The sequence below is a fragment of the Macrobrachium nipponense genome, chromosome 34, assembly GCF_015104395.2.
Source record: "Macrobrachium nipponense isolate FS-2020 chromosome 34, ASM1510439v2, whole genome shotgun sequence".
In the NCBI taxonomy this organism is placed as follows: domain Eukaryota; kingdom Metazoa; phylum Arthropoda; class Malacostraca; order Decapoda; family Palaemonidae; genus Macrobrachium; species Macrobrachium nipponense.
In genome coordinates this window covers 28,499,006-28,525,878 of record NC_061095.1, presented here as the reverse complement: position 1 = coordinate 28,525,878, position 26,873 = coordinate 28,499,006, and the positions used below count along the sequence as shown (strand labels likewise).

Sequence of the window (26,873 nt, the reverse complement as noted above, 5' to 3'; positions counted from 1 at the left end):
AACTATTAATTTAATCATGTTAATTTACCTGTTTGGATGAGATGATGGCAGCAGAAACTGGAAGAATACAATACAAACTCCACCATACAGTTCTTTGTGCTGGAGACATGTAAGCTCATAGCTGATGTAAGCCCTGCGTACATACACCTAATCGGGAAATAATATTGTTGATTACCATGATTGAAAATTTCCTCAAGAAACAGAACAATCTTCAAATAAAGCTGAGTTCACTGCAAATATGGGAGTATTATTCTTGTAAAACCTATCATTATGTTTGAAAAGCTACAAAAAACATATTTCTAATCAAATTTCTAGACCCTCTCTTCCCAAAGGTATAGGAAATCTGTTATTGGAGCACAGTCGACCCCCACTATTTGCGGACTCACATATTCACAGATTTCTCTATGGACCTCATATACCCATTTTTCATGGAAATTTGCATATTCACAGTATTTTTCTAAAAAAAAAAAATATCCACAAATTACTGAATTTTCATATCAATTTTATGATTACATGCACTTTTTGTGATAAAAATATTAAAAAGAAACCAGGTATAAGCATTTTTAGTTTTTTTTCTGAGTTTGAACTAACAAAATGGACAGTTTTAAGCATTTCATAGGGGTTCTAAGTAGTAGCTGGAGGGGGGAGGGTTGTCTGGTACTCCACCCCCATGAATACAGGGGTCCAATGTAGATATTGTGCATTTGAACAAAAGTATAATAAACATCATTTCATAGTTATACAACAGGAAATTAACCCCTGAAACTTCAATTTCCAGAAAAATTCTAAAATACATCTGAAGTCTATCTAACATACAAAATGTCTAAACTTTTCATATGGGCTGATTATAATATATAAAAACTATAATGACAAATAACAAACTGCAATACACATGATCAGTACTTGTAAGGGAAAGATTATATGTCATACCTCCATGCTGCCATTCGAACAGATTACTTTGGCATGGTAGAAGAAGGCATGAAGAACATCAAAAATTGATGTCTCTGATAGGATGAGCTTCTGAAGGTTTTTTCTGGGTGGAATGAATGCCATATGTGTCTATAGCTGGTAGGAATATAGATTCCATCTGGTTTGAAGTCTTAAGTTCATAGGCTGGTTGATGAGCGGCAATTAACACCTACACACGAATAAACAGTGAACAGATTTGTGATTATTCTAAATTCTCAACTACAGTAATATAATTAATTGAAAACTGAAAGATATGGAGGATTACCATATTTTATTATAAAATACAACATAGTGGTCAATGTCTTGGTCTGGAAAATCAGCTTAATGGCACAAATACAAGTTTCTTCGCTGTATTTAACTCAATTCTGAACCAATTTTTCTTGCTTCTAGTTAGCATACATGAATATCTAGATATGATATTGTTATGATACAATAAAGTTTCATACATACTTACCTGGCAGATATATACATAGCTATCGACTCGTCGTCCCCGACAGAAATTCGAATTTCGCGGCACACGCTACAGTAGGTCAGGTGATCTACCTGCCTGCCGCTGGGTGGCAGGACTAGGAACTATCCCCGTTTTCTAATCAGATTCTCTCTTCACCTGTCTCCTGCGGGGAGGCTGGGTGGGCTTTTTTTTTTTTTTTTTTTTAATTTTTGTATATAAAAGCGTATATCCCCCCATCTGCCCGGTAAGTATGTATGAAACTTTATTGTATCATAACAATATCATTTTCATACATTCAACTTACCTGTCAGATATATACTAGCTGATTGACACCCTTTGGTGGAGGGCAAGAGACAGCTAATTACTGACTAGACAGGTAAACAACATATGTTGTAGGTATTTATAGACCTTAGTTCCTCTGTGTTTCTAGACGAAGGGTTGACTTCCTCGCTATTGCATAGGAGTCTGCTTCGTCTCAAGAGCCTTAGCAAGATAGTGATCTGTGGCCAAGAGTTCTTGTGGGTCTACCGATGGGGTCTTATCCACTTACTCGGTCGAGCCTAATTGGCATTTGTCAATGGGTGCTAATCCGCTTATATGACAACATGCCTATGCCTATTGGCATAACTAAGGAGCGCAACACCGATCCCGATCACCTGTTCCTAACATAGGGTTCGCGCTAAATTGAAAGAGTTATCCCCCAAACTCCTTGTTTCAAACCTCCAAGAAAAATCGATTGAGTTAAAATAAATTCAACTCATTATTAAAGGATCAGTGTCGGCTCCTTATCCCAGCAACGTATCCGCTGATACGTATAAACCAAGAGAGAAGAATCTCTCGTAGGTTAACTTGAAGTCCTTCGTGTAATGAGCAGTCAACACATAGTTGCATCTCTCATATGTTAAAGCTAATATGTCTTCCTGACATATTGTTACGAAAAGAACAAGAATTTGCAAAAGCTCGCACTTCATGAGCTTTTTAAATTCTCAGCTGTTTGAAGGTATCATCAAGTCACTTATGAAGTGCTTTAGAGATCACCATTGTTTCAAAGAAGACTAGGACTTTCTTTGAACTGGATCGCATCTGGATGAAGCCTAGCGCCTGGCTTGCGCCTGGCTGGCGCGAGGAGTATCCTGTTTAGAATACTCCTGGCGCCTGACAGCCGTAAAACTCTTCGAATACTCCTGCCGTCTGGAAGGCGCATCTCGCTCCAAATACTCCTGGCGCCTGTTAGAGTATTAAGCTCAGAATACTCCTGGCGCCTGGCAGGAGTATCGCGCTTCGAATACTCCTGGCGCCTGACAGGAGTATCGCGCTTCGAATACTCCTGGCGCCTGGCAGGAGTATCGCGCTTCGAATACTCCTGGCACCTGGCAGGAGTATCGCGCTTCGAATACTCCTGGCGCCTGTTAGGAGTATTAAGCTCAGAATACTCCTGGCGCCTGGCAGGAGTATCGCGCTCCGAATACTCCTGGCGCCTGGGAGGAGTATCGCGATCGGAATACTCCTCGTCCTCGGAATACTCCTGGCGCCTGGCAGGAGTATCGCTCTCCGAATACTCCTGGCGCCTGGGAGGAGTATCGTCTCGGAATACTCCTGGCGCCTGGCAGAAGTATCGCTTTTCTAGGAGGAGCATCGTGATCGGAATACTCCTGGCGCCTGGTAGGAGTATCACGTTCCGAATACTCCTGGCGCCATGGGAGGAGTATCGTGCTCATCTGACATACTCCTGGTGCTTGGCAGGAGTATCGCGTTCCGAATACTCCTGGCGCCTCGTAGGAGTAAAAAGTCTAAGAATACTCCTGGCTCCTGGGGGATAGTACGAGGCCAGAGTACTCCAAGGCGCCTGGCAGGAGTATCTCTTCCCGAATACTCCTGACCTAATGGAAGGCGCATCTAGTTCCGAATACCTCCTGTGGCTTGGTAGGAGTATCGTCATGGGAATGGCCTTTCGAATGGCAAGTATATTGCGCTTAGCGGGGCGCTATTAATCCTCCTCTAAGGAGTCGCTCTCCTTCTCCAGTTGGCTCTTGTTGCTTAGATGAAGATCTTGGCCTAGAACGATCTACAGTAAAGTCAGGCTCTTTGCGGCTACTTGGCGCCTGGCTCCTAGTTGGCGCCAGACGCTTGGCAGGAGTTACTTCCTTTCCCACGTCTCGCCTGCCTAACGCATCGCCTCCCCCCAGAGATGGCCGCTTGTGCGACAACCTCCCCTGTAGGGTTCGTCGCGCCCGACAGGAGATCGGTATTTGGATCTCTTAATCAGAAGCCTGTCATCCTTTTTTACGAGTAGGATCTTTAGAAAGTACTCCTACCAAAGACGCTAATTGCTCCTGCACATTCACTCACAATTTAGTCAGCTCCATCCAGTAGACAATAGGAAATCTCAAAAGTCCAAGAGACAAGTCTTCCTCCGAGGAGGATCCTTATTGCATACTTCCGTTGCTAACGAGTTCTCCTCCTACATGTTGATGAGTTTTCTCGTTGCAGAAGCTTCCCTATCCTTGCCCGAAGGAAGGGAAGGAGCTTGGAATTTAAAGAGATTCTGAGCTGAAATTGGTTGATTTCTAGCTCTTGAATGTATCTCTCTGAACCTTTTGGGAAGTAGTTTGAGCCCTTCTCGCGTTCCAAAGACTCTGTCAGTAAACGTTTAAACCTTTTCTTCTTCTGTAGATGACAATGTCACTACATTACCCGGACAACGAAACCTCTATCTGAAAGCGTTGATCCAGGAATAAAAGGCTTTAGTTCTCTTGCCAAACATACTATGCTGGCCAGAACCCATTGCCGAGTCGTCATAGAATTTGATTCCAGATTCTAAAGCCCAAAATTTCACTTGTCCTTTTGATCGTTTAGGACCAAGAGAAACATTTGATTAGGAGCAGTTCCATCTTGTCGGAACACGGAATCTGAGGCCCAAATTAGGATCCCATTCTAAGTATAAGATCTCTTACTCTTATCGTATAGAGGTATTGTATAAGATCCCGAAGATCTTAATTCTCTACTATCTCTAATATTCTTTGTCTAGACAGAATATATCTTTTCACTGTGTTCATTGATAGCATAAATTACCAAGGTGATTCTTCCCTCTGAAAGGGAAGAAAACCATTATGTGGTTCACAGAGGTATCGGAAGAGGACAGTTTCCCCTTTCTATCTAGCACGATCTGCAGCAACTCTATGTCTTTAACATATTTAAAGGAATTATCAAGCTTCCCTTGAAAAATCCTCTCATTCATATTTACTTCTGGTCAGTCTGCAACGCAGACAGACTCCGAGTGAATAGGTTTTTCAGGTCCAATATTTATAATAGATTCCGATCAAATCTCTACTCTCTTAGAAAAACCTTCCGACACATGCTGAAAGAAGAACGTGACTTCTGTGAATCCAACCTTTTATTGCCAAAATGATGCATTCATCTTCTTCCTTAGACGCCCATTTATTTTAATATGTGTTAAGAATATATACAACTAGGGGAAAAAAAGACTAAAGTTTATTCCCCTATTTAATTTAAAGATGGCGTATCTTGCTACCTCTCTTGTTTCGAGGAAAAGGAAGCAATCTATAAGAAGGTCGTTCATCTTCTGCCTTGCGAAGATATCTGAACTATTTTCCGCAGGGTCTGACAACTCTTTCCAATGAATGTTAAATCGTGCTCTGCCGAATTAAAATTCTTTATAATCCTATCACATGTGGTAAACAGCATTTCATCTAGGAAACTCTTGTAAGGGATAGTAGGAACGCTGTAATTACCACGGTGGTGTGCATAAGGCTTAAGCGTATCGTTATCTTAAGGTGAATTTCCTACTACATTCCTTCCTCGCCGAGGCAGAGAGATATCCTTAGCAAAACGAATACGATGTTATTCATGTTTGCCTAAAAAATCCCCTCAATTCGTGGTTAAGTCCCTGATTGTATGGGGAATATACGGTGAAGCATTCGATCCCTTAGGAGAGAAAGATGTAACCAACCGTTCACGACCGAGAACCGGATGGTACCTAGATTGGCTCACAATTACAGCCGTGTCGATCACTGACTGGCTGCATTCATTCTGAGTTGCCAGTTACTCCCTTCAATGAATGGATATAATAAAATTATTCTCGAGTCTAAGAAAGCTCTCAATAATGCAAATTTTAGGCAAACACCTTGTTAAATACCGAGGCTGAATAGGTATTGTCGTAACAAACCTTTTTAAGCGAAGTCTGTTTACTAGGAAAATCCTGTAAGGATATAGACAAATTCCGTAGCGAACCAGAAAGGCAACTATGGTATGCGTATATGACTTGTCATTCAGTAGTCATATACAGCAAGCCTTCTACGACACTCTTTCCTTTCCGACATGCAGAGAAAGAATAGAAATCTTACTCTCTTCGTTCATTTCGTCAATAATCCCGAATGAGTATTAGTCGAAAGATATTGCAAATGACAACCGAGGATCGAAGAGAATCTCTCCAGCTTTTATTATCTTGGAGATAAGTCCGTATTTTACGCCTTTCTTATCTGGAAGAGCCTCTAATCAATGAATGAGAGCTCGTACGAATCTTGTTCAACTTCCAAACGATTGCCCCTCTTTCTGTAAATGGTTGGTTGCAATCTTTTTCAGAGGAGGATGATTTTAATATCCTCTTACTAATACTGAACTAATTCTCACAATTCTGCTCTATCTTCCATTCCTCAATTTGGGACAAGATTGAGCAACCGGAGGAGAGCGCTTCCTTTCGAAAGGTGAAGGGCTATTCGCAGTACCGACTCTAACAACCTGACAAGGGCTACGGCAGCCTGTGCTACATCTTGAGCTTGAGTCCCTGCCTGGAAAAAGCCGAACTTGCTCTTGCCTTTATTGCATTAAGACGATCCTGACAAGGGCAACGGCCGCCTGCGCGACAACTCCCGTCCCTATCAGGAGAAGCCTCGAATGTCTTTCACCTTTCGCCTGGAGGACTCTCGGCGGTTGTCAGGCTCTTCTTGTAGGAGAAAGTGTCTGGCGCTAAGCAGGAGTATCTTGCCTAGAATACTCCTGGCGCCTGGGAGGAGTATCGCGAACGGAATACTCCTCAACCTCGGAATACTCCTGGCGCCTAGCAGAAGTATCGCTTTCCTAGGAGGAGTATCGTGATCGGAATACTACCTGGCGCCTGGTAGGAGTATCACGTTTTCGAATTACTCCTGGCGCCTGGTAGGAGTACGTGCTCGTCGGAATACTCCTGGTGCTTGGCAGGAGTATCGCGTTCCGAATACTCCTGGCGCCTGGGAGGAGTATCGTGATCAGAATACTCCTGGATCCTAGAAGACGTATCGCCCTTGGAAAGTTTTCTTGTTGGAAAGTTCCGAGCATCTGAAAGGCGATCCTCGCCTGAACAGTTTCTGTACGCCTGGAAGGTTATGCGAATCTGGAATCTTCCGCCTTCTGGAAGATTCCGCTTGTGCGGAAGGTTCTGTGTGCGGAAGGTTCCGATCTCTTGTACATTTGTTCTAGCTTAGAATTCGACAATACTTCCATTTTCTACATAGCCCTCCCTTTCTTCTGAATGAGAAGGACTTCCATTTCCGATAAAGATCCTGGTTCAGTCTTTAGGGCGCCATATTCAGGCCCTTTTCCGTGCTTTGCGCCTCGTTTCAGGCGCTTTGCGCCTTGTTTCAGACGCTTTAGGCGCATTGATCCTCGTTACCGGAGCTTCATGCCAAGGGAGCTAGAAGCTTAAAAGTTATATATATGTGTACTCACTAAACGAGATCCATATAATCATTCGATCAACAAATATTCTTTACTATCTAATTCGTTCTTCTCAGAATAGATATATTTTCATATACTTCTTCTTTCTCCGTCTCTTCTGAGGTTCCGATAGCCAGACGAGATTATCTTGCATCTTCATTTAATCTACGCCGTTGAATGTTTCTACTCCTTATTCGTCAAGACGATAATAAAAAGGGAACACATTGAATTAGGATGCCTTTCCAATGGCTATCCCTGGCAGTCTGGGACGTTCTACAGAACCTGCCGAGGGGACGCTGATCGGTGGGGATTCTCCATAACCTCCGTAAGGCTTTCGACATTCCTTCTCCTCTGGGCCTGTGAGCTTGGAAGAGGTCTAGGCCTGGGAGCGAGACAGAGCCGATCAGACGCACCCTCTATTGCAATGGGGAACACTATAATCACTTCTTACCTTATAATAGCTCGTATCTAGAGCTACCTTCCTTTATCTTCAAATTGCAAATGAATTTGTAGTTTCTGTGAAGTAAGAAGGTGATGAGGCAAACAACACTACTAGTACTGTTAATATTCTAACTGCTTGTCAGAACGAGGGCTATTTAAAGCTTCTAAAGAAAGCATATCAGTTCTATGTTTTCTGACTTCCTCAAATAGGAAGTTACCTTATTTTCCTCAATCAAATTCTAACATTTATTACCCTTTATCAAGAATAAATATTTATATTTCCCTTTCTTGCAAACTATGTAATTGTCTACCGAAAAACTTCGGTAGTTACACATACTCTATTCTTCGAAAACTTCGAAGTTAATTCATTCATAAAAAAAAGTTTATTAAAAACGTAATGCCAAACCACCGATCCAGTACTTGGCCCTTAAAGTAAAGTCGGCCCAGAAAGATTCGATGGCGATGAAACACGAAAATCAACAAATCAGGAGGGAAAGCAAACATATGTTTACCTTCCCAGCGACAGAGAGAATCTGATTAGAAAACGGGGATAGTTCCTAGTCCTGCCACCCAGCGGCAGGCAGGTAGATCACCTGACCTACCTGTAGCGTGTGCCGCGAAATTCGAATTTCTGTCGGGGGACGACGGAGTCGATAGCTATGTATATCTCTGACAGGTAAGTTGAATGTATGAAAACTTTATTTATATGCGACAAGGTCATTTTCCATTATACAAAGTGTTTTCAAGTCAAAATATGAATTGAGTAAGTCTTGTTGTGAATGAAATTGTTTCTTTCGTTAATAAATTGCATTGGGGGCATGTTTACTGTGTAAAAAGACATCAAGTGATTCCGTTCCCTTTTTTCACTTGATTTCTTAAAAAACAAATCAAGTGAATTCTGTTGCTTTTTTAATTGATTTATTCTAAGAGTTTACATATTTATCTTCTGTTAGCATGAAAAACAACAGTAAAATGTAATCTTCATGCAATAGTAGTTTTGATTAAAATACTTTTCTCTCAATTTTATCTATGTGATTGATGGCATATCAAAGTTTAAGGAAGTTTTATCCTTGTTGCTGATGCACAATAATTTATAGTTATTAGCAGCTTGAACTTTGTTTTCTCAGCTTCAGCTACAACTTACAGTTTAAATTTAGCAGTCTATTTCCTTGCTGATCTTTTATCCATAGCAAATAAGGGTATAACATAAAAATATGTCATCCTATTCAACACAACATCATTTATAAACATAACTACGACAGTTGATATACAAGCAAACAGGCGCTGTTGTTATTAGATTTGGCTGTAATTAGTAAAAAAGTTGTTTCTCGTTTGGCTGTTAAAGGCTGTACTTATTTATGCAACGAGTATAACATTAGTAACAAATATTTTATAATTCTCTTTTACTTTTTTAAACTTATTTAACTAGAAGATAGGATAAATAGATGGAGGTAAAGAAGTTAATCTATTGTAATTTGGTCTCTCTCGCTGCTTGATTGTACACTGCTGCCTGCACCCGTTGCGAGCGACAAATTTAAAAATATTTTTTCAAAGTATTGTCATATCGATATTAATTGCTAACACCCCATAGTAAAACTGGATTATATTAAGGCAAATTATTGTAACTCAAATACTACCTGTACATAATTTTTAAGGTGAATATTTAATTTGCTGTGCAATAGTATTTTTTGGATTATAGTTATGAAGGGTTTCTGATCCAGCTACAGACATCAAAATCACTAAAATCACTTCATATTCTTGCATTTGAAACTCCAAGACGTTAGTCACAAGTATGCCCAAATCTTGAGGAATTCCATGAAATTAAGAGGGGATTGTGGTTATTATGACTACATATGTATCTGGTAAAAACAAAAAATTACCAAGTAAGTCTATATGTGGGATGTATGACTTGGTAGTTCTTTTTGAGATGACCCATAAAGAGAGATCCTCCTCACCTCTCAAAGGTAACAGTCTGGAGCATGGTTCTGGTCACCTGGGAACAGTTCAGCAGCAAAAAGTAGGAGTCTTGTCTCTAATCTTTGCAGAGTATACAGACTAATCTTGAAGCCACCACAACAGAGCATAATTAATCACCAGGATTCGTTCAGAGACCATAATTAGAACAGAGCCTTTAAATCTCAACAACCAGGCAGAATCCTTGTTCAGCAAGAGAACTGGACAAATGTATACAAAGCTTAAAGTTAGGCCCACTGAGCAAGAAGATCAACATTTCTCACTCTCATGGAATTAGCAAAGCTTTAGGCAAAAATAGAAACTTCTTCCAAACAAGAATCTCTATGGGAATATCTCTCCCGAAGCAATATTAGTCTTATAAATCAACATTTGTTTGGTCACAGCATAGCATCTGGCATATTTTTCAGCACAAAAAAGTTTTGTACTAAATAAGATTAGCTGGGCTAGTTCAGGGGAAAAATGGTGTAGAGTTATCCAGCCAAAGTTCCTAGAAGTGGGTCTTGAGAAAACTTTCATTGCAAAATGTGACAGGTAGATCACAAAGAATTCTATCCCTACCACTATTCCTTCTCACTGCAGAGTAAGGTTTCGAGGATCTGACCACTCTGTCTAAATAGTAAAAAGGGTTCACCAGATCTGACATCACCAGGTTCCCTCTGAACTTCATCCAGAAGTCATGAAAAAGTTGTTTAACAGCAGGGATATGAAGAAGAATTCCTTGAAATAAAGCCCTGACAGAATCCCAAAGGAAGGAAGCAGCCCAGCAGGTTTCATCTGTAAAAGATAGGGCACATACAAACAAAAGTCCATCACAAAACATGCAATCTCTTGGCTGAATGACCTAGAAATGCCTGTACTGGCCAATCAGGAGCAATGGAAGGTGATGAAGTTCTCCTGCTGGAGATGCCATCAGTAAGCTGACCCTGGCTTATCAAAGATAAGTCCTAGAAGCCAATCAAACCAGAACTTTGGTACATGAACTTTACATAATTTTGTTTTTAATTGTTTCTAATGGTCAATAATCAGTGCAATGCCTGTGAATTGAATTTGAGGTCAAATAGAACTTGTTACCAGTTTTTACAACTCTGGTTGGGAAAACTGGTTATATTAGGGTGAAACTGGCCAAAATTCACTATCTTTTCTACTAAAACACTTAACCTAAGCCAATTTCAAGTTGTTATCCAGAAGTTTGTAAAGGGTTATTGGATTAAAAAGAAATAGTATGCTAATATACTGAATTAATTAAATTGGGCATGACAGGAAAACTAACCTTAAAATAAAAAAAAAATGCACAAAATGGGTCTTTCTGTCTTCACCATTACAGACAGAGCTTGCCATCAGCAAGCTAGACACATGAGAAGTGACCAAGGCCCAGCGGCTCCTGCACAATGCAACCAACCACCCAGCCAAGAAATTATCTTCCTTTAATCTGAAACTGCACTATCTATGAATGCAGGCTTTGAAAATATAGTTTTGTGAATTAACAGACTTATGCTCTTTCACAGAAGTATTTACAACAAGGTGGGATAAACGACCTACAAGAGAGAAAGTGTAGTGCTAATATGAATTGAATGCAAAATTTAGGCCAATTGCCACGCACAGGAATCTATGAGGTCATTCAGCGCTGAAACGGATATTGATGGTAACAGGTTTGAAAGGTTTTACACCTAGGAAACCCTAGCAGTTGCATGATGAATCACTTGTTAAAAGAGGGTGGAAAGTAAGGGGGAAGAAAGAGAATAAGAAAGGAGGTACAGTAAAAGGAACAAAAGGGGTTGCAGCTAAGGGACCGAAGGCACACTGCAATAAACCTTATGTAATGCCTACATGCAGTGCACTGGTGGTACTACCCCCTAAGGGAAGTGCTAATATGAACATAAAAATTTCACATTACATTTTATGTTATCTATTTTTCTCGCTAAACTTCATCTTATCTCATCCACAATTTATATCAGTACAGTCAAAACAAAGCTACTAATTAGCATTCATCACAAATATAAGCACAACGAAAAACTAATTCTTTTACCTGTCTTGCACGCAGAGCAACCCTAGAGTGCTTGGCACTATTCAGTTTAGTTAGCTGCTCCAAAATTGATGCCAAGTCATCCGTAAGGCCTGGTTCATGGTCACAAAGGTGCTCAATCAAAAGAATCACCATCTACATTATAAAAGAGACAAGTTTTGAGAACACAGGACTGAAGAGCATATGAAATATTACACAATTTACTATAATAATTCACAGAAAAAAATCATCAGAATAATATCCTGAAAGAAACTAACAACAATAAATTGTCAAGGATCCAGACTGGGGAAAGGGAGAATTTGTAAATCTTTTTTTTACTCTAAAGCAACTTGAAATGTTCAAGAGAGAAAGAGAGAATAATCATTCAACAAAATACTCGATCTGCTTGGTTATGCCCAAGTGAAGTCTTTAATAATGGCAAAATGAATATAAAATACAGAAAATTTTCATTCAAAAGTAATTGAAATATATATTCAGTACAAAACTATCAATCATAATGAGCCATAAAACAAGAGCCCACAGTCCTTAAAGTAGCAATCTGTTTTTCATAAACAAAAGTGGAGAAGCAACACTCCCTTGACACTAGTGCTACCTGGACCTTCAGTATTCATCCAGTAATTATTTCATACATTATGAGTCTGACATGCTGGTAACAACTCACTGAAGTGCTCCCTAGGCTTTTTTATCTGAAGCTTTATTATTTAGTTTCTTCCACTTTCAATTCATCTTTTATTTCCATACTAATAAGTTACAGCATTTTACCCTACTTTTTTTTATATAAGCAGGCTCAATAAGTGATGTAACTGAATTGTAAATGCCTACATCTTAGCATGTTTCACATTTCCAATAAATAACTGTAAAAATTACATATTTTATTTTATCTGCATAAATATGTGGCAAATACTCAAGGATTACTCAATTTACTAAATAATTAAATCTTAACAGAAGACTATTCTTGCAACATGATAATTTGTTAAACATTATGCTTCATATATTTGAAGGTAGCATGTACAGAACATTACTTCTTAAGTCAAGAACTTAACATCATTATGTACTATTATAAAATGTGTAAAAAGAAGGACGACATTTACATTACTTTGTTAATCAATTTATAACACTCCAGTAATAATTGTCAACATGTTTCTTTTTGTATGAATTCTGTTATGAAACATGTTCAGATCAAGTCTGAGTGACTTCCTATTTAATTACATAAATATATGTAGCTAAGTGAAAACACATTTAATTAAATAAAATAATTTCAATTAGCAAAGCAATTTAATACAGCTGAAATCAGAACACTAGAAAATAGGCTTCATGACTCTCAGCTTTTCATCACTTGCTTTATGTTGGGAGCATCTGATCAGCTGATCTAGCCAGACATATCTATTATGTAAAGGGCTACCCTTCTTTTTTTACTTATTCTTATTTTCTGCCATTATACTAAAAATATATTACCAATTTATTTCTATAATTGTTTATTTGGGTGCTTCCATTAGCTTTTCCCTAAATTTAAAATTTTCCTAAACTTTCCTGATCTTTTAAGACTACATTTCTCCTTGCAACTCTTCTTTCATACCTGATTTTTCTTCATGACTTGCGAATGAGACAGAAGTGTTGACAATACACTGGCCATGTCAATCCATTGTCCTCTCTCTTATGGCATGAACACACTTATCATATGACCCTGTAAATTGTGAAAAGGAAACTTTAATATCATGCTATGAGACTTGCTTAACATATATTAGTCATTGAGAAAACACTTTGCTTGTCCATCTAGAATTAAATCTTTTTAAAATCAAGTGAAGTTTAATGCAGAATTAGGCACTGGTATTCCTAGTATTTCATAAATTGGATTTCAATAATCAACTCAATAAACTACAGTGTATGGTTATTGTCAGCACTTAAAGCTCACACTGTAATAACTAGCACTCTAGAAAGGAACTAATGTCATTCTGAAAGTTTATCCTTACCATGCTGGAACTGAGTCTCAACTTGAAGATAGTGTTTTAGCAACTCTTGTACAACCTGTGTCATTCCACCCCTGCTCCCCTTTTTGTATCTTTCACATAGGAGTAGCAAGCCACTTATTGTCTTCAAGAATACTTCACGATCTTTCTTCTGAAGGGAAGCAGCATGCTGAAAATTTTTAATATACAAAAATATAACCTCATAGACCATTTTAATGATTACTACAACAGAAAAGGCACAATGAGTGGAAAATGTCAGATTTCTACATGTGTAAATCATTATAGACAAATGCAAAACCTTACAATGGATCATACTTATTTTATTACAGTAGCTATTTCCTGAGAGGGGAACGTGTGGTGGGCAAGCATTGATGTAACATTTACTGCCATAACTGAGCATATATTTCCGTACTTTCTTCTCAACAGCTTGAGGTGATCCGCCCTGAAATTGACGCTATTACTTCCTGTATCAAGTAGAAATATACATTATCAGATTATCAATAAAGTGTCCAATTTTATGAAATATTACTTTTTTAAAAATAATTTTTTAAAAAAATTTTTGGTTAGCAGAATCTTAGGGTAACCAGTATAACAACATACAAGGTCATCAATGCTCGTAGATAATAATACAGATATAAGGGAATATGCCAGTATGCATTTCACACCCTATTAAAAATGACAAATTTTCTAAGACAATTTGTATTTTTCATAGCTATAAACCTGAGGTCTTAACAATAGGATAATTTCTAGCACCTAGCTGGATCCGGTAAAAAAGTAGATGAAAGCAAGGAATCTTGTGGTATCTGGCAATGCATGCGTAGATCAGGTGAAGAGTGGTCAAACGCTGAACATCTACGCCAGTCTTTCCCTAACTCAGGATGACTTAACAAAAAGAGGGGCGGCTAGAGGCGGGCAGTATAACGTTAAGACCTCAGGTTTGTAGCTATGAAAAATACAAATTGTCTTAGAAAATTTGTCATTTATTCATACGCGAACAAACCCTCGGTCTTAACAATAGGATAGACTCATACTTGGAGGGAGGTATAAGACATCCTAGACCGGGGGAGGTTGGGGGGCCTACCCGCCAGTCCAGCTCTCAAAAGAAATAGTTCTTGGAGGAGGGAACTGAAGCCCATTGAGAAGCTATATACACTAAAATCTAACCACTCAGAACCTGAGAGACATACAATGATATATGGGATGGGATAAACCATTGTATAGGGAACCAAAGAAAAACTGTGACTGTCCAAAAACAAACCAGGGCACTAGGGTTTGTAGTACTCCGACTCCTCCTAGTCCAGGAGCGGAGCCTATGCTACTAAATAGTGGGTAAGATATTGAATACTGCACGACCACACTACCAGTATGACTACCTCACTCACCTGTATCAGACCAGTCCAGCAAATGATGTGTCAATTCCTTAAACGGCCCGAAGGAAGAAGGAAAGGCACAAGAGAAAGAAGGAGGCCAGCCAACTCACTCATTCTCTCATCCACACAATCATCTTAGGTAAGATACAAAGGGCAACTGAGTTACACAACCTGTTGGGCAGCCACCACAGGACCCAGGGAAAATAAAAGTGTCCATAGATCTGTGGGCAACATCCTTAAGATAGAAAGAGGTGAACGTGGACTGGCGTAACCAAGTACCAGCGCTCAATACACTATGTACAGCCAAGTTCTTTTTGAAAGCCACCGCATGGGGGAACAATACCCCTAACGTCATGTGCTCTAGCCTGCACAGACGTGGCGATGGAATCATCAAGAGTCAAGTATGCCTGTCTGATGACTTCCCGTATCCAAAAAGAGATAGTATTCTTAGATACCTCTTTCTTCGTACGGCCTGTACTGACAAAAAGCCTGCCGCAGCCTGGTCTAAGGTGCCGATTCCTTTTAAGATAGTAACGCAGGGCCCGAAAAGGGCACAACAAAAGCTCTTGAGCATCACCACCCACAAAGTCAGTCAGTGAGGGAATGGAGAACGAAGTGAACCTGTCATCATGCACCGAGGGATTTTGGGTCTTGGCCACGAACTCCGGAACGAATTCGAAGGACACTGACTTCCAACCCCTGGTGTGCTTCACATCATAACTCAGACCGTGGAGCTCTCCTACCCTTTTGGATGATGCTAAAGCTAAAAGGAAAACTGTCTTAAGTGCCAGGTTCCTATCAGATGAGCGGCGCAAGGGCTCATATGGGCTCTTAGTCAAGCTCTTAAGCACAAAGGAAACATCCCACGTTGGGGGCTTGAGCTCTCTAGGAGAAGACGACTGCTCAAACCCCTTGACTAGCAGGGAAAGTTCCCAGGAGGAGGAGATGTTGATACCCTTCAGGCATAACACCAAACTCAGAGCCGCCCTGTAGCCTCTAATAGCAGACACAGACAAACGTTTCTTGTCTCTGAGGAAGGTTAAAAAGTCTGCTATTCGCTGAATAGAGGTCGCGAGTGGAGAAAAAGCCTGTTTACGACACCAATCACAGTAGATCGCCCATTTGCCTTGGTAAACTGCGGAGGTTGACTTCCTAAGACTGCTGGACATGTGCCCAGCTGACTTCTGAGAAAAGCCTCTCTCTCGGAGGAGATAGTTGATAGCCTCCAACCGTGAAGAGACAGGGATTCTACTGACTGGTGGAACCTTTCTGCATGGGGCTGACACAGATGCCGCTAAGGCGGAATCTCCCTCGGAATCTCCGACAACAACGATAGCAGATCTGGAAACCATTCCGCCTGAGGCCACAGAGGGGCCACCAGAGTCATTCTGAGACCCTGCGAACCCAACAGCCTGTTCAGAACCTGACGGATCAAACAAAACGGAGGGAAGGCATACACCTCCACGTTGTCCCAGGGATGTTGGAATGCGTCTTCAGCCAATGCGAAGGGATATCGGACCAATGAACAGAACACTTCCAGCTTCCTGTTGTAATGTGTCGCGAAAAGGTCCAGCATGGGTCTCCCCCAAAATCTGGAAAAGCCTGTCTGCCACCACTTGATGAAGGAACCACTCTGTGCCTAAGATCTGATCCCGGCGACTGAGTTTGTCTGCGACCACGTTCCGTTTCCCTGGGATATAACTGGCTGAAAGCTCTACCGAATTGCTGAACCCACAGGTGAAGCTCGACAGTCAAGGCATGAAGCTGCTGAGAGACGAGGCCTTCCTGTTTGTTCACGTAGGCTACCACCGTGGTGTTGTCCGACATGAGAACGACAGAGTGACCCTCTACCATCCCCCGAAACTCCTTCAGACCCAGGAAAGCTGCCTTCAACTCCAAGACATTGATATGCTGCTGCTTGTCTTCCAAACCCCAAACGCCTGAAGCGATGAGGCCGCCTAAGTGTGCGCCCCAACCTGTGAGGGAGGCGTCCGAGAACAGAAGGAAGTCCGGAGGGAGAGAGCGCAGAGGGACGCCCTTCAATAGATTCTGGTCGTCCAGCCACCAATGAAGGTCTTCTCTCACTTTCAAAGACAGTGGGACCATAAACAGGGAGTCCCCCAGCCGGAGACCAGAATTCCCCGTCTCCCATTGCAGAGACCGAAGATGAAGACGCCCATGAGGGGACCCAGCTTCTCCAGGGAGATAGCACTCCCAGAAGAACCTGCCACTGATGAGCTGACTGATGCGACTTTGAGAGGAAGTTGCACGCCACAGCCCGCAACTTCTCCAATCTCTGATCCGACGGGAAAACTCTCGCCACTGTCGTATCGATGACCATGCCCAGGTAGAGAATCCTTTGAGTGGGTACAAGGTTCGACTTTTCCTGGTTGACTAATATGCCCAGGTCCGGGCAGAACCAAAGAAGACAATCCCTGTCTTGCAGCAGCTTTTCTCTGGAAACTGCCAAGACCAACCAATCGTCGAGGTACCTCAGCAAAACTGATCCCCTGAGCATGGGCCCAACTTGACACGAGAGAGAAGACCCTTGTGAACACTTGAGGGGCTGTGGTCAACCCGAAGCACAAGACTTTGAACTCGAAGATCTTGCCCGCCAGAGAGAAGCGAAGGAACTTCCTGGACGTGGGATGAACAGGGATTTGGAAGTATGCGTCCTTCAAGTCTATTGACAGCATGAAGTCGCCTTCCTTTACGGCTGCCAACACCGAGTGAGGGGTCTCCATCTTGAACCGTGTCTTTCTGATGAAGTGATTCAAGGTGGATAAGTCGATCACAGGCCTCCATCATCCCGATGCCTTGGGCACCGAAAAGAAGTGACTGTAAAACCCCGGGGACGGACGCACTACTTCCGCTATCGCATCATTGTCCAGCATCTTCTGCACCTCCTCCTGAAGAGCCAAGAACTTCAGAGAATCTGGGGGATACGTCTTCCTGAGCTGCAGCTTGTCCAACAGAGGAGGAGAGAAGTCGAATGGCAACAGGTATCTCACCCGAAGGACATCTACCGCCCACTTCGCCCCGTAACACTCCCACTTGGCCCAATGGCCAGCCAGGCATCCCCCCACCCGTGGCGCAGGAGAGGGAGAGGCGCCCAACCTACTGACGGCCCCCTTAACTTCTGCTCCTAGGGCCTTTTCTTGGTTTAAAGGAACGAGAGCGAAAGGGGCGTTGTTTCCTGGGACTTGGGCTGTGACGAATGGGAAGGCCCTGCCAAACTAGAGGTCCTCCATGGCCTACCAGGGGACGATCTCCTCGATTGCTGCTGGACCGGGGGAGGGGGGACCAAACGTCTCCGAGGGCGGGGCTCTGATTTAGACACAGCCTGGTGCACCAGACGGTCCTTGGTGTCAGCCCGACGTCAGTCTATCGCGTTGTCGAGTTCGGTCCATGGAAACAAAAATTGCGATTCTAACAGGTCACCGTTCCTCAAGGCCAGCGAAGACTCGGTGTCGAGTGACCTCTCCATCCTAAACAAAGCCGCGTCCCTCCTAACCAGAAGAAGATTAGCCCATAAATTGGCACTGAGGTGAGCTAAATAAGAAAACGCCTTGCCCCCAGATTACAAAAGACTGGCAAGCGAGGCGGCACTCACCAACCCATCAGGGACCTGTCAGAAGCTATCTTGGCAATCACCACTGACCAGCTTCAGGTGAATGACGTCTGGGTTAAGATGGCGTGACAACAAAAATGCAGAGCTCGTAGCATAGTACTTCCTATGTCTTGTGAGAAGTGGGGATAGGAGTTTGGTAGAACCTCTAGAGCAAAGTGAACCGTCCCGGTCAGAAACAGAGGCGTTAACCTTCTGCAAGATCGACTGAACGTGCCCTGACAACAGCAGCTGGAGAGATGATTTGGGGTCCTGAGCAGCTCCCACCAAGGCTTCCAAGCAAGAAAGAGTGTAGGACGACCGATCCTGAGTCCTACTTTCCAAATTGTTGAACCCACGAAAGAGATCAACAACCTCCGAAAAGGAAGACAGAAACTCCTGCGTGTCCCCTTCTCCCTGCTCTGGCACCGGCGACCGACGACGAGAAGGATGTGTAGCCTCCTCTAATGCTTTTACTTCACCAAAATTCACAGATGGGTTAGTAGGCAAACAGTCTGAAATCTCCACTAGCCTATCTAGGCTGGGTCCAAGCGTCAGCCTCCGAGACGGACCCACTGAAACATTAGACGCATCACTTACCTCAACAGGTGACTCCAGACGGCCAAGAACAGACACAATGGCAGCCGTACGTACGTGAGATGGGGGGGAAACTCGAGCACTTGAGATTGACGGAGAATCCCTTATAGTGGAAGACTTGGAAGCAAGCAAACACTCTGGGTGCACCACCTCCGTGCTCACTACCTTCGACCTCTTGACAGGCGCCTTCAGGTCTTTACGGCGACGAATAGGCCTGGGAGAAGAAGGAGCACTACTATCACGTGCACGGACGGGGGAGGTTGCCAAACGCTCGCGATGTGCAAGGACGGGGTGGGGTGGTTGCACATACGAGGTTCGGCGGCGAAGCAACCCCTGCAGAATACACATCACTAACACTGCCCGACACCACAGCACTCTCGGGAACGCGTCCGTGCTGTTCCTCCCTCGGCGGCGAAGGAAGGGCAAGGTCCTTAGCCTTCCAATGCCTAACACGCCCACGAGGCGTAGAGGGGGAAGAGGGAGAGGGAGACAACACCAGCTTCTTATGCGCACTCTTCTCAGAAGGCGGGGACGAAGCAACGCGTTTCCTACCAGTCCTCCCAAACCGATAAGGCAGCCAAACTTCACATGTAAAAAAAAAAAAAAAAAAAAAATAAAAAAAAAAAAAAAAAAAAAAAAAAAGAAGTCCAGCCTCTGAAGCACCGCCTGGCATATGAGCTCAACTGATGTGCCAGAGAAGGCTCTGAAGACAAGGAAGGGAAGATGTTTTTGAACTGGCCGTAGAGATGACGTCACGTCTAAGAGAGGCTGCTCGGAGGCGACTGGAAGTTATGTCATCGATGAGAGCGACGTCACAAGCGGCGGTGACGTCATGACCTCCCCTCTGAGCGAGGGGGGAAAGAGACGCCACTGGCATAGGAATACACAAAGATGGGCCCTGTGACGACAACAATGGGGCTGACACCGCAGCATCACTCCAAGACAAGGCAGCAGCAGACACCGGCGAGCAATACAAGATGGCCTACTGCTCCCTCCCGTAGAGACGAGCCTGGAGGGGGGGATGGCCTGGCTGGACTGGGGAGGGGGGGTGCGAGCCTCTTCAAAATGCGCTAGCAACCACCCCAAGGACGGTGGGGTACCCCCAAGCCTAAGCGTCTTCCAAATTGCCGCCATTTTGGACACCTCCGACTCTGGAAGAGAAGAGAATGATGAAAAAACCTCACCCTTCTCGGGAGCCGAAAAAACTCCCGAAGAAGAGGGGGCTAAATTACAAATAATACCCTGACGACCTTCCGATACTTCCATCGACAAATCAATGGAAGAAAAGGAAGGAGAAGCAGGGGCAAAGCTACTATGGGGGTTGACTACTGCGGAAGACGAAACATTGGGAATAGGAGTAAAGCCCTCCCAAGAAGGAAGAGTGGAGACTCTCCAACGTTCCCTCTTACCATAAAACTTCCTCCACTGCTCCAAAGGCCATGCCCGGCATTCCGTACAAGGATTTGTAATCGTACAAAAATTGGAACGGCACCTACTGCAAGTGATGTGAGGGTCCGTCGCTGACGAAGGAAAAAACCCAACTCTTGTCTCAAGGCGGTAAAGAAAGACTGGAGTAGATGTTCGTCGTTTGACCACTCTTCACCTGATCTATGCATGCATTGCCAGATACCACAAGATTCCTTGCTTTCATCTACTTTTTAACCGGACCTAGCTAGGCGCTAGAAATTATCCTATTGTTAAGACCGAGGGTTTGTTCGCGTGTGAACAATTCTCATATTCTGTGACGTGATTGAGTATGGCTTCAGATGTTTGTAGTAACTTTCTTTTTAAAAGTCATTAAAATAACAAAGCTATGGCTTTTTCTGATCTCTTCCCACTATATGGTTCAGGAACGTGGAGTCCATTCCATTCTGATGCCTCATAGCACTGTTTCATAACTATATTAACATATAAACATAGACCATTCTTCATTCAAAAGCTTCATATTTGTTCCTCTCATGAGACTGAATAGCATCAAATATCATGTGGAAACTTTATTTACTAAATTCACATTAGTGGTCATCACTGATGCACAGTCTCTTTGACAACAATCTGCGCACTTATATCAATTCAGAAAATTATAATTAAGCAAAATCTGGAATCTTTTCCTCCATATTTTTGCTTTAGCTGAAGTGTAGTGAAGTATCCTTCATCATTACTTCTCTCAGTCCTGTGCACCATAAATATAGAATGTGTGTTGTTTGTTTAGTTTTAGATTTTGTGAAATCATGGAGTCACGAATTCCTTCTTATACAGAGGTCTGGATAAATCCTCTATACATAATAATAATAATAATAATAATAATAATAATAATAATAATAATAATAATAATAATAATAATAATAATAATAATAATAATAATAATAATAATAATAATAATATAATATGTATAACAAAACTAAAAAAAAAAATTTTTGTCATCACTGAATTACCTGTAACTCAAGTAAGGGTAAGTTTGGATCCCTCAACACATTCATCAGCTTCTGAACTGTCTCCTTTACCTTTGCTGTGAAGAACTGGTCAGGCAAGCAAAACCCTGTATAAGAAAAAATTAATAAGAATACAAATTTCAATAGTTTGTCAATTATAATTATACTGTACAGCAGTTTCTCAAACACTGACTTTCATTCCTAGACTCAGGGCATACTTGCTTCTGTTTTTGCTGGTTTATCATTATATGGCATTTTGTTTGCTTGTTTTCACTTTTTATGTACAAATAACTTTTACGTAACTACTAATATATCTATCAAACACAGAAAGGAACAAAAACAAAAGGGAAAATGAATAAAACACTTAAACTAAAGCATCAGCAAGATCTGGCCCTTCTTGTCCAACTGATCAGCCATATTGGTGTTTCTGCCTTGGACAAAAACACTGGCATCAAAAGTATGTATGTTCTTGGACTCTGACCAACACAGAATTCCATTTTAAGCAAGAACTTATCCTTCTGTGCTTCTTGAGGTGTAGCAGGGTCATAGTATTGTCTGAGAAGATTGCTATTTTTTTTCCAAAGACTGAATATTTTTCTTGCAGATTCCTCCAGCCAACTTCCAGTTCTACAATGCTTACTTATCTAGGTTCCCTTGAATGACACCCGATCCTGCTGATGAGGAATCTAAGTACAATGTCACTGGAGGAATTTCTGCTAACAGTAATAGTCTGTTCTTCAATCAACTTAGGACTGTCTGGATAATGATAACTGATGGGAGGTTCTGACAGAGACTGGATAAAGACCTGCTGGTGTCACTCCTCCTAATGGAATAGAATTTGTCTCACACTCCATTTTGGAAAGAGACAAAAACTTCTCCAGTATGGACCATACATACATACATACATACATACATAACATATATATATATATTATAGATATAAGATATATATCTATAGTATATAGAGTATAGTATATATAGATATATATAGACATATACCATATACATATACACATACACATACACATACACATACACATACACATACACATACACATATACATATATATACATTAATATATATATATTATAGTATATATATATATATATATATATATATATATATATATATAATTATATTGCTACGTCTATAGAACGCCTCGCCTTCCCAGCAGAAGTTTTGGAGTTATATTTAATTATAAAAGTAGCAGCCATGCCTTCTGAAGCGACTGTTGTTGGGAGAAGTGGGGGTCGTAGGAATGATATTTCCGGTCTGAACGGAAGCTTAGGGTCAGAGAGGCAAGTCACAAGAGTAGCTAGGCTTCGAGATGGATTTTAGGGACTTCTACAATAAGACCTATTTTCCTTCCCAATTTGCTGGCGTTGTGTTTACCACCTTCAGGCAATGCTCGAGGCGGTTTTTGGAAGCCCCCGTGATTCGAAACCAAGCAGTATCGGTCTCAGTCGGCTGCGAGACGTGATCTCGGACAGAGGTAAAATTACCTGCCTCCCTGTTTAGGCCTACCCAGGGCGTGAGTGGCGCGCCGATGACCCAGGCCTCAGACAAAGGGGCCCCCATACCTTCCTACAAAGAGCCACATTTTCTTCAAAGGTCCACACTGAACACGACATCCAGGTACGTCTTGTGGAACAGCATATTGCCAGTCTCTCCCAACCAATTATCATTGTGATCCTCATTCTCCCAATTCAATTTCCAGCAACAAAAGGAATTCATCCCTTTTTTGTTCCCTCTCACTGCCTCATGGCCGCATGCTTCCCCTTGTGTGATCGTCCCAGACCAAATGGAGTCATTGCATACTTCAGTGAAACCTTAAAAGTTCCTTCTCCCCAGTATTAGAGAATTAATTAATCAAAGCAAGAAGTCATTTTTCCTTTTATCTCGTTTAATCTGGGATTCTTTTCCAGATTCCATGAGTCACGTGCCGTCTCTCTGTCCGCAAGTGTGCATTATCCCAAGTGAATGAAAAATCAGCTTGAATTGAATGAGACTATAAGCCCCAACGTGGGGCCAATATCATTTAACTTTTCTCCAGGCCAGCACGGGGCCGTTTTGTAAATAAATAGTTTTAAAGTAACGAGCTGAGTTTTCTGGCGACCTTCCCTCTAAAGAAAGAAATCATAATAATCAGTTTACGGTAAAGTTCAAGCAATTCCCTCTTGAAATCCCTAAATTACTTCCGTTTACGTATCTAGCTTCTCCACAAGGCCCTATATACGTAACATTGTCGACCTCGCCGAGGATCGAATCCGGGCTTGCTTAAAAAAAGCTTGTAAATCGCGTTATCCGTTGTAAAACGTAAACTGTAAATTATTTTACAAAAGTAAATCAAGCACACTTGCAGGTAAAGAAGACACACTGACTCACGGTAAGGTATTCCATTCATTAATATGATTATTTATAACCTATGTTAGCTTAAGGTACGTTTAAGTATTTTTATTGTAGAAGTGTTTAAAAGAGCGTAGGTAGAAATCTTATTATTGTAACGGCGGACGTGCCAGAGCTTTATTTTAGCGGCGAGACAAAACAATTTAGCCCCGCGAATTCTCTGTTACTTGTGCTGTCCTCGTCGGACGAGACAGAGAACGTGTGTAGAATAGATCCAGAAAGAACCAGATCAAAACTAGGAAGTGCTTTGCCAGGGTTATTGCTGTGTCATTGAAAGCCAGCTAGTTAGGATTGTTTTATAATAGTTACGCAAAAAGAAGTGTACAATCTTTTGTCTGTGATATGTTAGGTATTCATTTTTAGCTTAGTTTTCATTCCAATAGTGTTGGTAACCGCTACCTCTCAGTTTAAATTAAGCTAGAGCATTTTCGCGCCTGCGCGGTCTCAACCAGCATTCGTTGTCGCTCACAAGCGGCAGCCACGTTTTTATCCCTTCAGAATTATCTAAACCATTTAAGCAAAGTAACGTAAAGTCTCAAGTTTTAACGAAATAATAGCAATGTCTGACTAGTATCTATCGTCCTGCCAGAGAAAATAACGTAATTCGCCTGAATGAGAAAGTAGAAGTTTGTGTTGTAAATTGCCTTCGCATGTACAGAAGAATCAGCTGATTCGCCATCAATGCCCGCTCTTCTCGCCTCACGTGTTTCACCCTCGCATCGCTCACTCGCGCGCTGAGCGAAAATTTCATTTCACTTAACGTAACATCATTTACAATGTTTGATAACTAGTTTTCAAAATCCTTACCGTAATTTTTCACTTGTCCTTCCGTAAAAGGTAACGTAAATCTTAAACGTAGAGTCACTTGAAGAAATGTTAACGTAAAACGCGTCTTTGTAAAAATTCATATTGAAAACGCAAATCATTCATAAGCTGCGAGCCGCTAATAGTAACGAAAAATCGTTCACCACGAGCGCGTTTCATTTTTTCATAAAACGTTATCCAAAGCAATCCTTTCATTTCGCGTTAACGTAAGTAAATCATTTAACGCAAGTTGCTTCATATTAAACTAACGTTAGTGTTCAATTCAATATAAGGAGTTCATTCACAAGCATTTTTTCCACCCTCTCCGAGAGAGAGAGAAAGAGAGAGAGAGAACCAGAACAGTATTCACGAAGCAAGAGTACTACATTCTTACCATTAATTATAGCATCCGAATCTTTTAACTTATTTTAGTCTCTTGGTCTTCATTTACACAGCGAGATACGTACGCTCATGTGTCCAGTTGCAGTGCAAACATTTATTTGTTTCATTATCGGTACTTCAGCGAGTGACTGAGCATTTCTAAAATTTACATTACTGGCGTTGCCCGAGTGGCTTTTCATTTTCTTTATCACGAAAGGACTGCTATACGCAAGCACAATCGCACAGTGTGCCACGCCAATTCATTACTTACCAGACAGGGAAAGTCGGTACCAGTTTAGGACGGCCACCACCAGTGCACGTCAGGTTTTATAATTTGTACAGTGCACTAATTCTTGACACTGTTCACCGACTGGACCGCTGAAGTCTCCCACCATTTTACTTTCTCTCCTACACATTACACTCTGCCCGAACAGAGGCCATTCATTCGGTTACTTGAGTATACCGCGTGTAGTGTCCGGGACCACACCAGCACGATAACCAGTAGCTCAAAGGACACGCCTCAATAAATGACATTCGCAACCTGTACAGGGCCGTACAGGTAGCCATTAACTGCGTGTCGTCCTTACGGAAGACCAAATAATTAGTTGTGTCCGTGTACAAGGGTCAGTGATCCCTTCGGAAACACCAACAAGGGAACGCTCCCAGAAGTGCACGCAATACCAGCCTAAGTGTGACAAACCTGCGTGTCCGTCCCTTACGGAACGCACCAAGTAAGTCGTGTGTCCCTTGTTACAAGGGGTCATGATCCTTCAGAACACTCCTAAGGAACGCCTCCCCAAAGTGCCGCAATACCACAACTACTAGTGCTGCCCAAGGACGCCTCCTCATAAGTGCTGCGCACCTGTACAGACTTACAGGCTAGGCCCGATCATACCTGCGTGTCCGTCCTCACGGAACGCTCATTCATTATATAGAGTTATCGCATTTTGGATCATTGACCAAGTTACGCCTCCTCATAAGTTGCCGTGCGCCTGTATTGGACCTACAGGTAGCCCATTTCAGTGTCTACCAACTTAGGAAGCCCTTAAGTGTGGCCGTACGCCGTACACTCATTGATTTTTTCACCTCTTTAGAAGGTGCCAATCCAGAAGTGCACCAAAACTTACGGGACACTTCCAAGTGCCAAAGAGCACCGTCTTCTCAGACTTTTTCTCTACCACATTGCAGAACCCATTTCCAAGTGAGTGCCACTTCCAAGTAGGCACTCCCATTCCATCCATTCACCCTTCCTGGCATTAATATCATTTTCCTCCGAGCCTCTATGCAGCCTAAGGGAAATGACTTCCCCTGCTTCCCGCGACTTCTTTGCCAGAGAGCTCGAGAAGCTTGGAAGCCCTCATAACTCTGGGCAAGGAGGCTGGTTACACTGGACCAGCACTTCGGACCAGTGGATAAAGACGCAGAGGCTCTGCGCGCCAGGCAGGGACAGGAGAAAGAGAAAGCAGAGAGGAAAAGCCGCAGAAGCAGATTCCTTTCAGAGAAAAGGAAGAGAATCAGAGAGGATAGCCAGAGAAGCAGAGAGAAAGGAAAGAGAAGAAGAGAGAAAGCATGAGCTAGCTCTCTAGATGACGCAATCTCTCTGCTAGTTTCCAACCCCAGACATGAGCTGGACTCCCGGTAAGAGGTGGTGCGGAGTCTGCACCACTTGTTGTGTGCGTGGGCATGCTGTGGATTCCGACCAGTGCCCAAGTCGGTCTCTACCTTGGGAGGAGAGTTTCCA

At 42.2% G+C, this 26,873-nt stretch overlaps 1 protein-coding gene and 1 long non-coding RNA gene across 2 annotated transcripts in view; both read right to left on the bottom strand.

Annotated features, from left to right (window-relative positions):
- The window catches only part of LOC135207998 (acetyl-CoA carboxylase-like), a 460,030-nt gene that overhangs the window by 244,109 nt on the left and 189,048 nt on the right, over positions 1 to 26,873 (bottom strand). The window contains exon 16 of the mRNA XM_064240089.1: positions 21,544 to 21,647. Coding sequence (XP_064096159.1) covers positions 21,544 to 21,647 — 104 coding nt within the window. The remainder of the gene's footprint in view (positions 1 to 21,543; positions 21,648 to 26,873) is intronic.
- On the bottom strand, positions 1,104 to 13,700 carry LOC135208000 (uncharacterized). The gene is made up of 4 exons (XR_010313100.1): positions 13,541 to 13,700; positions 13,147 to 13,254; positions 11,574 to 11,705; positions 1,104 to 1,138 (listed from the first exon to the last, which is right to left on the bottom strand). It is a non-coding gene; the product is annotated as an uncharacterized LOC135208000 (long non-coding RNA).